The 12163-nt window shown below is 52.4% G+C and overlaps 1 protein-coding gene across 3 annotated transcripts in view; it reads right to left on the bottom strand.

Moving 5' to 3' along the window:
• ATL1 (atlastin GTPase 1) overlaps positions 1 to 12163 on the bottom strand; it is a 52082-nt gene that overhangs the window by 32752 nt on the left and 7167 nt on the right. Inside the window, exon 1 of one of the 3 annotated variants that reach the window (XM_039538640.1) lies at positions 11564 to 11671. The exons of the other annotated variants lie outside the window; for them this stretch is intronic. Coding sequence (XP_039394574.1) covers positions 11564 to 11597 — 34 coding nt within the window. The 5' untranslated portion in view covers positions 11598 to 11671. Of the gene's footprint in view, positions 1 to 11563; positions 11672 to 12163 lie in introns of those variants that run through there. 3 annotated transcript variants of the gene reach the window in all.

Raw genomic sequence — 12163 nt, 5'->3', positions numbered from 1 at the left:
AGGCCTACCTTGATAACATTGATAAATAAACCCAGAGGGGGAGACAACCACTCTCCAGAGTGGGACTAATTTACTCCAGGCCCTGTCACACCAGAGGGGGAAGTGCTAAGCCCAGCGACAGAGGAGGTGCCTTGCCACAGAAGCTGCAGCTCAGACAACTGACTGACCTTGTCAGTAACTGGCCCAGAGTTACAAATTGTGGGACCCCAAGCTGATGAGGAATGAGCTGCCTCCCCTTCCAGTCCTGGGGGTACTGGGTGACAAATTTCCCCCTGTCCAATCCTACCGCTGGAATAGGGATTGGGCCCAAAGTATCTCCTCCTCCCTTGAGTCTAACTGCTAGAAAGGGGGTGGTGAATAGCTTTCCTCTGTGGAAATTCCCACTGATAATTGCAACTTGTTGCTATGGGTTTCATACGGCAGCTAGGTCCTGGAACAAAGAAACTGTATATAACTGGGCTATGGTTCTTGGTTTCCAGTAGAAACCAGCAGAGTCCAGATGAAGCATTCTAAACAGGGATTTCCTCTAGGGTCCCCTGATCCAGGAGCTGCGAACGGGGAAGATCAGGCACTCACTTGCGGCCTTCTCCTTCTCCTTTCTCTCTAGCACCAGAAATCAGTGATCCTCCAGCCCATGTGGATACTTCAGAAGTGCCAGCCCACACAGCATGGTTTGTATTTCAGGAAACCCTAGGGAAGTGTGCAGAGCTTTCCTTTGCATATCGTCTGAACAGCAGGGACAAAGTACAGTCTCTGCTAAGGTGCGAAGAACTGCCTGGCTTGATTTTCCATTGTTCTGTAGATATGAGTACAGACAGGACATTATATCAGGTGCTTCTCTGTGCAAATTTCAGCTGTAACACACTGTTCCTATCACCTAAAAGATAAAACTGTAAGTACTTCCTTGTTTATTGTGAACCCTAGAGAACTCCCGTCACCTGTTCGCTGGAGGATACTGGTTATTTACCGGATCGGTGAGTCAAATGTTATTTTGTAGGCTGGTTTTGTATTGCTAGAAATCACACTTTTTTAACTGGTCTTTTTGGCACAGACCAGTTTCCAAGACCTCATAGATCAACCAACACAAAATTCATTTCTGGCAGTAACAGAAACAGAAAGGAAAGAGAGCTGAGTTTCCCTAATGGCACTTTTGTTTTTGCTGCTGTTCCAGATAAACTCTTCTCTCTGTGCTACGGGTCAGCCTCTTGCTGGCCACCCTTGCAACTGCGTCACTTGTCAAGCTGTTCATTAGTCAACTGCCAGGACTTACTTCCCCTTTCTTGTTAATAGTCTAATTACCGTTAATGTGACTAAAACAAGCTCCTCCAAAGCAAGGTGGTAGTCAGGCCTAATTTCTCAGAGGGTCACTTAATATGGGAAGATGAAGGAGATGTGACTTAAGCAGAGTCATATTTATGATGTCATCTGAGAGATGCAGCCTGCAAGCAAGATATCTGGTTCCCCTAATCAGCCCATAGAATTATTGTAAATCTAAGGAAAAAAATAAGATCCATTTTCAGTTGTGTTAGGAACTTCCACAAATTAAAATAAACTAAAATGCAATACGCTCCATATTCCTCCGAAATGCTGATACACAGCTGCAAATGCAGTGTCTGCAGATGAGAAAACTAGATAAATTGTGTATCGCTGAGGCAAAAGCTTGGCATATGCATGCGGCTATGAGAGATCATATTATAGAAATGGGTCTTTGGAAAGCAGTCAAACATAATCAATTCAGCATTGTTTGTTTCTTTGGAAAGAGCCTCGCCCTGCAGCCCGTACTGACAGGAACAGTCTCAGTAGAGATCGGTCCCGTGAGTAAAGGTTCCAAGGTCAGGCTCTTAGAAAACCAATTTGTGCATGTCTGCTCTGCAAGCGCTACTCACATGCGTGCTTGCCTGCATGACTAAGCCCTTCCTCACAGAAGTAAGTTTGCAGGACTGGGCCTTCTGCCTTTGGAACCTAATTAGCAAAATTTGAGGTCGGCCCAGGGATTGAACCATGGAAATAAGCAAAAGTGGAGGGAAAACCTTTAGTGAACCACTTCATCAGTCTGTCTTTATTCCTCTGAACTCAAACGTGTGCTTCATGCTGCTCATCGTGCAGGTTCTATCACAGATGAGGACTAGTTTGAATCCTGCCCAGTTCAGTAGCGATGATGGTTGGGAGTCCTCTTTGAAATTGTCTTTATCCAGACTGTCTACATTGTGAAACCACCACCGGGTTACTAAAAATGGCCTCACCAGACAAGCCTAAAACTGAATGGTCACGGGGAACAAAATTAAGCTCTTCCCCCTAGGTGTGATCCCTCTAAGAGCCTTCTGGGGAGGACTTTGGGCTCTAGGACAGGGAGTCTGGCCTTTACAAATGACATTAACCAAGGGCTCTTACTCAAACGTGGCATAGCCCCATTTTAACCTCACGTGTTGTACTCAGCCCTGCTGCTGCTGCCCGTGTTCCACTCACTCTGCTCATGCTGAACGAACACAAAACAAGCCAACCAGTCAGCTACTGTAATGCGAGTCCTCAAGGGCTTGGAAGAGGCAGCTTCGTTCTGAGTGTATGGCAGAGCTGAGTGGTAGCAGAAATCTCATGTCCTGTTCCTCGAAGGATGCTTGCCCAGACTCCTGCATTTTAGCAGCCTGGTTGGAAGTTTAAGCAAAATGGTGAAAATGAAGCATAATGTGGGGGGAGGAGGGAGAGAAGGGGATTTTCTAGCATAATGGAGTGTATTGATCCTGCTCCAAGTGCTGAGTAGATGAAGGACCACAGCGGCATCCCTTAAGTTTCAGGGGTTGTCAGGGGTGTGTGATCTGGACAGCTGAGGTGCTCAGTTCCCTCAGGAGGGAGATACAGTGAGGTGGTCGTGAAAGTCGGAAGGGACTGGCTGGTAAACCTCTCTTTTTGACAGTCTCAAGCTTTGATTGCACAAAGCCTTCCTGCTTGGTTTTCATTCCACGTCCTGGTTGAAGGAGGCCTTCCAAGTTTTATTTAAACCCCTGAGGGTGGGTCTGACAGGGTGGCTTGCCCCCTGGGCTAGAGAGCATGGGATGAGGCCAACCCTGATTAAAGATGAGCCCCACCTTAGTGGGATCAGGAAATTCCCTATAAAGGGCAGCCGGTGGCTGTGGAAAGTGGGGGATTGCCACAAAAATGGGGGCCTACAGACCAGTTGCTCTTACATCCTAAAAATCAGGGCAAGAATGGTGAGTGACAGCTTGGATGCCTGTTTGAAAACAACGGCATTCTAGGTGCAGAGGGATTCCAGGAGAGGAAGATGCACCATCAGCTGTACTGTTAAACTGGAAACTGAAATACAAGAAGTATGAGACACAAAGGTTTCTAGATACTGAAAAAGCATATGACATGCCATGGAGGGAAGGCTTATTGTACAAAGTACGTACAATATGGATAAGGGGAAAAATGTATGGATAGATTAGAGACTTTTTGTGTACAGTGACCATACAAGATGGGAAAGTTATGCCAAATATGTATAGTATTAAAAATGGCACACTTCAGGGAAGTGTTATCAGCAGGGCTGGCTCTAGGTTTTTTGCTGCCCCAAGCAAAAAAAATTTTGGCTGCTTCCCACGCTCCCCCCCAGCCCTGCACTCCCCCTCACCCACACCTCCCTGCTGCCCCAACCCTGGGCTCTCCCCCCACACCCGCACCCCCTGCTGCCCCAACCCTGGGCTCTCCCCCCCACCCCACCTGCACACCCTGCTGCCCCAACCCCGGGCTCTCACCTCACCCACACCCCCTGCTGCCCCAACCCTGGGCTCTCGCCCCAACCCTGGGCTCTCCCCCCCACCCCACCTGCACACCCTGCTGCCCCAACACTGGACTCTCCTCCTACCCCACCCGCACCCCTGCCGCCCCAACCCTGGGCTCTCCCCCACCCCACCTGCACCCCCTGCCGCCCCAGCCCTGGGCTCCCCTCCACCAGTGCTGACTCCGCCTGCTCCCCCCTCGCCTCCAGCCGGTCCGGCGCTGGCAGGGTTGGGGTAAGCAGCGGGGCTCCCAGGCTGCGCCTCAGCCCAGGGTCCCTCCAGCCGGGGCTCCGGCCTCCAGGACCAGCCGGGACCCAGGAGGGCAGAGCTGGGGGGACCACCCAGCAGAGGGCTGAGGAGCCGGGCAGGGCAGCCCCAGAGGGAGCGGAGCCCCGGAAAGCAGGACGCGGGCCCTGCATGAGAGCACCTGGGCTCCAGTCCCCTCTATGGCCCCGCTGCTGCTGCTGCTCCTGGCCACACTGCCGCAGCCCCTGGGTGGCTCAGGCCACTTTGCCCAGCCCCAGTGGCAGCGCTGGGGGGCAGCTGCCCTGCGGCACCTGCCCTAGTGACCCCGCTCAGAGCCCGCCAGGCCATAAGGTGTGGGCACTGCTCCCCAGTGTGAACCGCAGCGGCCCCAGGGCACCCCCGTGCAGGACATGCTGCTGCTGCCAGGGCCGGCTCTAGGCACGTGCTTGATGTGCTGGTGCCTGGAGCCAGCCCTGGTTATCAGCCCAACCTTCCTTAACATTATGATAAATGATTTTCCAAAACAAATAAGTGCTGGGTAAGTGCCACTCTGTTGGCAGGTGATTGTGCTCTGTGGCTTAGGAGCAGGAATACTGAGGTGGCAGAAAAGAGAATCAAGAAAGCATTACGAGTGACTTCAGATTGGGGAAATGCCGGGGGTTTCAAGTTCTCCATTACTAAAATCAAAAGAACTGACCTTTACAAAAGGGAACATAGGCGCTGACTTCATGGGTGCTCTGCTGCTGGAGCACCCACAGGAAAAAATGGTGGGTGCTGAGCACCCACCAGCAGCCACCTTATCAGCACCTCCCCCACCCTCCCAGTGCCTCCTGCCCTCCATGATCAGTTGCTTCACGGCATTCAGGAGGCTCTGCGGGGGAGGGGGAAGGAGCAAGTACGAGGCGTGCTCGGGGGGGGCAGACCTAGGCAAGAAGAGGTGGGGATGGGGGTGGACTGGGGGTGGGAAGAAGCAGGGAAGGGTGGGGCCTTGGGGGGAAGGAGTGGAGTGGGGTGCATGGCCTGGGGCAGAGCTGGGAGGGTCGAGTGCCCCCCTGGCACTTTGTAAAGTCAGAACCTGTGAACGGGAAAGCTAAAAAAAGGATGTAAACTGTATCTGTATGGAGAACAAAGATGTAAGCGGAGTCAGGATGAGCTCTACCGGGACATCTGGTGGTGAATTGTGGTGAGTTGTGGACAAGAACTTCAGGGGCTGATCTTGTTTGCATAGGCACACCCACCCCGCCTAGCATGAGCCCACATGGTCACTTTGGCTGCTGTGGGATCCTCAGTTTCTCTGTTATTGGGGCAGGAAGAATAAAGGGTTGTTACCTTGATTATGTGAATCAAGGACAATGAAACTGTTTTATGACAGAGGGACTCGCCATCAGCTAAGTAGCACTCTCTAGACAAGGGACATGGGTTCCACAACCCAGTGAATTGAGAGAGGTTGGGGACAGGTATTTGTACTTGATGGTATGGGAATTAGTATGTCTAGTTCTGTAGCTGTCATGACAGCTGAGCTAGTAGCAATAATTAAACTGGGCCTAGGCTGGATCACTAGCCATGGTGGTCAGTTTTTCAGATTCAGTATCAGAACTTATAGCAATAAAAAAAGGTGTCTCTGTATGTAAAAGTGATTGAATCAATGAAATTAAATTTCAAATAACAGAGTTAGTACAGATGGGGATACAGTAGGGAGGGTCCCTGGATCATTGGATTGGCCCAGGGGTGGGAGTGGGGAGCTGGAATTCATGGCATCATCCCCTGACCCATAGAAGCTCCTCCCCTTGTTCTCTGCATGATTTGGGGCAGGGGGGTGGGAGTGGCACATGGAAGCAGCTACGTTCTACTGTGTCATCCTCTGCTGAGCCCACAGGCACCCCCCACTTCCCCTTTCCGGTGGAGAAGGTCCTGCGGCGGGGCCCTGCTCACTTGGACTTTTTTGTTACAGCATTGACTGCTTGGGCTATAGGGGCCACGCCCCAAACGGAAGGAGCACATAGGTAAGAAATAGCCCAGGGCAGTGGACTTGGACTCTCGGAAGGGAGGGCCCTGCTGGTGTTGCTTCCCGCAGGGCCTTGGATGGGACCCAGTGGAGGTGGAGGATCTGGGCGTTCCTCTACCATCTCCCCTTTAATGGCAAAGACCCTGATGTGGGTGGAAGCCAAAACAGGCCTGACCTAAGGCTGGGAACCAGGCATCTCTACTGCTCTGACAGAGAGACAAGGGGCTGGAGGTCAGGTGCGCTAGCTGCTAGACTGCCTGGCCCACCAACAGCCCACTTGCAATATTTGGTGTTTTTCTTAAAGCTGTTGCTGCTGGAATCGAGAGACTGCCTGTGAATCTCAGCTTTCTTTGTGCTTGGGGGTGGGGGGAGTAGGTTTCTATCCACCATTGTTGCAGGGAAATGCTTGAACATGTGACCTGAATGCTCCCCTAAAGGGTCAGAAGCCAGAAGGTGAAGAACATAACTCAATATTTATTACTTTGGCTTAAAAGATCATAAAACTTTTTAATGGTGATTTTTGAAAGCTTGGGTCAGCATTTGAGACACCTTGAAGGGGACTAATTTTCAGTGGGTGGGTGCTCAACACTTTCTGAAAATCAAACCCTGTTAAGTATCGGAGGGGTAGCCGTGTTAGTCTAGACCTGTAAAAAGCGACAGAGTCCTGTGGCACCTTATAGACTAACAGACGTATTGGAGCACACGTCTGACGAAGTGGGTATTCACCCACAAAAGCTTATGCTCCAATACGTCTGTTAGGCTATAAGGTGCCACAGGATTCTTTGTCGCTTTTTACAGACCCTGTTAAGGGCTCTCAAAATCACAAGTCCATGTCCATTTTGAAAATCTTGGCCATGAAGCCTGAACCTGCTTGTCCCTTTCATAGTTATAAACACTGAATTATTTCAATATGGGCCTTTCTTATTCCAGTGGACCACAATATAAAGCATGCAGGACTGAATCCTTTATATATGTTCCGATCTGTGTTGGTTTTTTTAAAAATTTATTTATTTAATGAGTGCATTATAAGCCTCTACTGGCAGAGATTTCTAATGACTTTACCCTAGTGGCAGGCAGCACTGCTGAACATATGCAAATGAAAACGACAAAAGATTTCAAAAGAAGGATGTGTAACCTCTGTAACACTCAAATCAAGCTTGCTGAGTTTTACAGAACCAATTAGGGCTCAGACTAGAAGTCCTTATTTAGGCACAACCAGGGACTGTATTCTGTTACTTAAAGAAAAAATCTGTAGGCTATTTATATATACAGCACTTTCTTAAGGGTGAAATTCACCCTATAGCAGACAGCAATTGTGAGGTCTATCCACCACTTAACACTACATGCTCAAGTGACCCATAAGCTTTGTCTTGGCCCTCTGCCCAGGGTAAATTTCACCCTTAGCAAAAGCATTATGTTGAGATGTGTGGTCAGGGGTACACGGATGTTACAGGAAGCTAGCTTTGATAGCAAATGAGAGGCAATTCTTTTGGGTTCCGCACAATTGTTTTCCTAAAATTGTTCTTTAATCTCTTAAATGAACAGATTTTTACCAAGAGACAAGAAGGGAAGGTTTATACCAAGTGGTTAGCTAGGGAATTATCAGTCATGACAAAGAGGAGCTAACTAGCACAAAGTTTATGCTATTTAAAAATCATGTTCTTTTTTTTTTAGTACATCTAAGCACATTTTAAACACAGTCAGAAGCTTTCGGCAGAGCCCCAGTCTTCTGCATTGGCAGCTGGGCTAAAGAAACTAGCACTGGAGGAGCCATTACAAAGAGTGATATGACTACACAATATTGCAGCCACTCACACGGTCAAAGAACATCACGAGGGCAGGGGACAGGTCACAGTTTTTATTGCTTAAATGTATATTTTTATTTCAGGGACCTTTTTTTAATAAAAAGCACCAGCATTTAACACTCTAAGTTATGCCGGCAATATCCGCAAGCAAGGCTGAGTGTGCGCGAAATCATAGTGTAGGAATATACCAACCTCTGTGGGTCTCTTAGGCTGTGATTTTGATCTACCGCTGTAATGCAGCAAAAGATGACTGATCTAGGGTGACCAGATGTCCCAATTTTATAGGGACAGTCCTGATATTTGGGGCTTTTTCTTACATAGGCTTATTATCCCCCACCTTCTGTCCTGATTTTTCACACTTGCTGGCTGGTCACCATAGGCTGATCCCATTTCTACAACAAAGATCCCTTTAGATTCATAAATGGTCCTGGGTACTTTCCAACTTCTGAGACCCAGCCTAAGGCCTTGATTCCGCAAAATGCTTGAGCATGAGCCTAAGTCACATTTACTTCAATGGAACTTATGAACGTGCTCACAGTTCAGCACGTATTTAATGGATTTTCTGGACTGAGGCTTTTCTTAAGAATCTGAAATATTATTTAACTGTATTTAATTCTGTCCATTCCGTCAAATGTTCTTTTCACTCCATTGCCATCAGCGAAAAGAACATATGGAAATAATGTATCTTTTTGTGCAATCAAAACCCCCATCCCCAGCCAGAGCCCTCACCCCGCCGGCACCCCAACCCTTTGCCCCAGCCCTGAGCCGCTCCCACACTCCGAACCCCTCAGCCCCACCCCTGCCACACATCACTTCCATATCGGTGCACATAACAAAATTCATTCCGCACATGGATGTAAAACATTAGAGGGAACATTGGTAGAGTGAGGGTCCTGATACCTTCCCTGAAACTAGAGTTAAACCAACGATTGAGTTCATGGACTTTGCCCATTTTTGTCCCCAAGCTGTCTGCAAACCAGATGAGTAAATCCTCCATTTGTATACATTATTCAAATGGAAACCAGTTTCTTCAGCAAATAATTCCCGAGCTTGTAGTTCATTGGAATGAGAAGTATTACAATCAGCTTTTTGAATGAAGGCACAATTTGTGAATCTAACCAGTACAGCACTTCTCACCCAGCTGTGCCTCACAGGAACATTGCCAAAGATCAGACGCCACTAGCACTGAGTAGCTTTCAGGTAGGTGAGAAGTTCTGTTCTCCAGCAGCATTAAACAATGGCAAGGGAACGCCTCAGTGAAAATCCTCAAGACATCGCTCTCGAGGTGAACAAACAGGGCTTAGTCATGAGCCCAGCTACCCAAGGTAGGAACGGGGTGTTAGGAGGAGTCTCCTTTACTCTCCTGTGCAGGGTCCTGAATGGCCAACCCTTGCTTGAGGGGGAAAGCAGCAGCTGCCAGCTATTCCTCCTCCAGCACAGGGGGCTTGACTCCGCCCCACCAATGCACTCAGCCCTCAGATGAACCAGCATTGAGGGATAGAGAGGGGAAGGCAGCTGCTCTCAGCAAAGGGTATCTGCCCCCTTTGGACCCAGTCAGCAGCAGTCACTAAATGCTGACCCTCCCTGATCACAGTTCAGTCCCAGCCCCGTTCCCGTGGCAGGGCAGCTAGACTGGACAGAGACAGCTGCATTCCCCAGCAGGGTGAAAACTCCCCCTTGCTAAGTGCCCTGGAGCTGTAAAAATCGGCACAGGAAGGAAGAATCTCTCAAATGCCATGAGAAAGCACAGGGAGGGAGCTCACTTAGCAGCAGGGCAAGATGGAAGATGGGGATTCTTGTCCTACAGGATGTGAAGAAGGCAGGGGGAGATGAGGTGACGTTCCCAGGCAGCAGAGGGATTGAGGGAAAGTGCTGGGTCTTATCACAACCCCGAAGCAGCTGGAAAGGGTTCCCTGAGCATGATCCTGTGACCCCCCTGCCTAAAAAGAGAGGAGGGGGAGACTACCATGGAGAAGGCTGGACCAAGGATAAGTCTTGGGAAGGTTAAATGAAGCTCACAGATTCTATCTAAACTGGCCTGATAACTGGTGTCCCATGCTGAGAACAAGCCTGTTGGTTAAGGCAGACTGGGAAGAGGAGAGCCCAGAGAACCAGCCCTTCTGTAAAACGGGCCAGAAAAGGAAGAGAGAGGAGAAGCAATTCCTCAGCTTGTGCCCCTCTGTAAAGAGGGATGACAAGGCATTAAAATGGTGTGTGACATTAGTGCCTACTGAAAGGTGCAGGACTGCCAGCCTGGCCAGGGTGTTCCTATCCATCCACAGAACAGCTGGAGCATCAGGGCTGGGCTCCCCACCCGGACCCCTCACAGAGCCTTGTCTCTGGGCTACAAGGACCATGCCAAGAGATCAGGGAGCTCAGTATTCACGTCTAATGATTTGCCTCTCGGCTGAGAGTGCCAGGCCATCCAAGGAGCTAGCTAGGGCCAGGTGGGTGGCTCTGTGACCCGGCCACCCAGAACTGTACTGGGATCACCGGGGTCTTTTCACAGAGGCCATTGAACACCTGTCAGTTGGGAACAGTTTCCGCCACTGGCCACCAGATATAAATAGGTGACCTAGATCCGAAAGGTGCCCCTCGCCAACCTCCACGCTCCACCTATGGCGACTCCCCTCTGCACACAGATCTCCACACCCCACAGAAGGGAGAGTCAGCCCCCTTCACAGCACCATCCTACAACCCCCTGGGCACCCACCAGGAAGGGATGGAGACTGGAAGGGAGTAAAAGAAACAGCCTCTGACCCCAGGGAGATTCCCCCAAAACTGTAGGCCCTGGAACCTATTCTGCAGCGGGGTGGGGCTTCCCCAGACCACAGGGATTCCTCCACCCCAGCCCCCTGGCACAAGTCAGGAGGAGCTGGACCCTAGAGAGGGAAAACCCCATAGCAGCCTCCCTGCACCTAGCACGTTGCACCAGCCCCGCACCCGAGGGATACATCCCTCTGCAGTTTCCTTTGCAGGCAGCTGAGTTAGGGAGATCCCCATTGCAGAGGCAGGAAGATGAAGGGCCTGATTTCGGGAGGGGCTGGGCACCAGCAGCGCCCATTGACTTCAGCTGGAGGGGCGGGTGGCTGCTCAGCATTTCTGCAAGTCAGGCGGGAGGGTCAGAAATGCACCCCTGTGCGAAGGCCGGGGCACCAGGGAGGGACACCTGCCAACCAGAGCTGATGGGGGGAGGTGACCTGCCCCAGAGCACAGAAGGCCAGAGCTAGGGTGACAGCTCCAGCCTCCTCGCTGCCCAGGGCTCCGGCTGCCCCCTCAAACCACCAACCCCCCCCTTCTCCGCCAGGCAGGAGCCTGGGAGCAGAGAAACCCCCCCCTGCCCGCCGGTGGCAGCTCTCGGAACAGGCGGGGGCCACAGCAGAGCGGGAGGGGGCAGGCGTGTCAGGGGACCCCCCCCAGAAAACCCCCCTTGTGCCTACACTGCGCACGCAGCCCCCAGCCCGCGGCCGCCCCTCGCCGCAGCCCGGCCTGAGCGCCGGGGAACAAAGCCTCCCCCTGCCCGCCGCGCCTCCCCCGCAGCCGGCCCCGGCTCCCCGCGGCTCCCCGGCCAGGGCGGCCCCCGGGGGCGGCTGGAGCCTCCGCCCGGCCGCGCCAGCCCGGGTGCTGTCCAAATGCTGGCGGGGCCGGGCCGGGCGGGGCGGGGCGGGGATCGGGCAGCGCCCGGCCCGGCCGCTCGCCGCTGAGCCGCCCCCCTGCACCCGCCGCCCGCCGCCTACCCCAGCTGTTCCTCTCCGCGCGGCTCCTGGCCATGGCTCCGGCGGCTGCCTCGGGAGGCTGCGGGCGGGCTGCGGCGCCGCGTCTGAGCGAGCGGCAGGAGGCGGCGCCGGGCGGGAGCGCGGGGACTGAGCGCCGGTTCCGCGCAGCGCGCACACCCCGGGCGCACACCCACTGCAACACCCACTGCACACCCCGGGCGCACACCCACTGCAACACCCACTGCACACCCCGGGCACACACACGCTGCACACCCCGGGCACACACCCACTGCAACACTCACTGCACACCCTGGGCACACACACCCTGCACACCCCGGGCACACACACGCTGCAACATCCACTGCACATCCCGGGCACACACCCACTGCAACACCCACTGCACACCCTGGGCACACACACACTGCAACATCCACTGCACATCCCGGGCACATACCCACTGCAACACTCACTGCACACCCTGGGCGCACACACAATGCAACATCCACTGCACATTCCAGGCACACACACCCTGCACACCCCAGGCACACACACCCTGCACACCCCGGGCACACACACCCTGCAACACCCACTGCACACCCCGGGCGCACACCCACTGCAACA

Source organism: Mauremys reevesii, linkage group 4 (genome assembly GCF_016161935.1).
Source record: "Mauremys reevesii isolate NIE-2019 linkage group 4, ASM1616193v1, whole genome shotgun sequence".
In the NCBI taxonomy this organism is placed as follows: domain Eukaryota; kingdom Metazoa; phylum Chordata; order Testudines; family Geoemydidae; genus Mauremys; species Mauremys reevesii.
The sequence above is the reverse complement of the archived record's forward strand: the minus strand, read 5'-3'. Positions and strand labels throughout refer to the sequence as shown.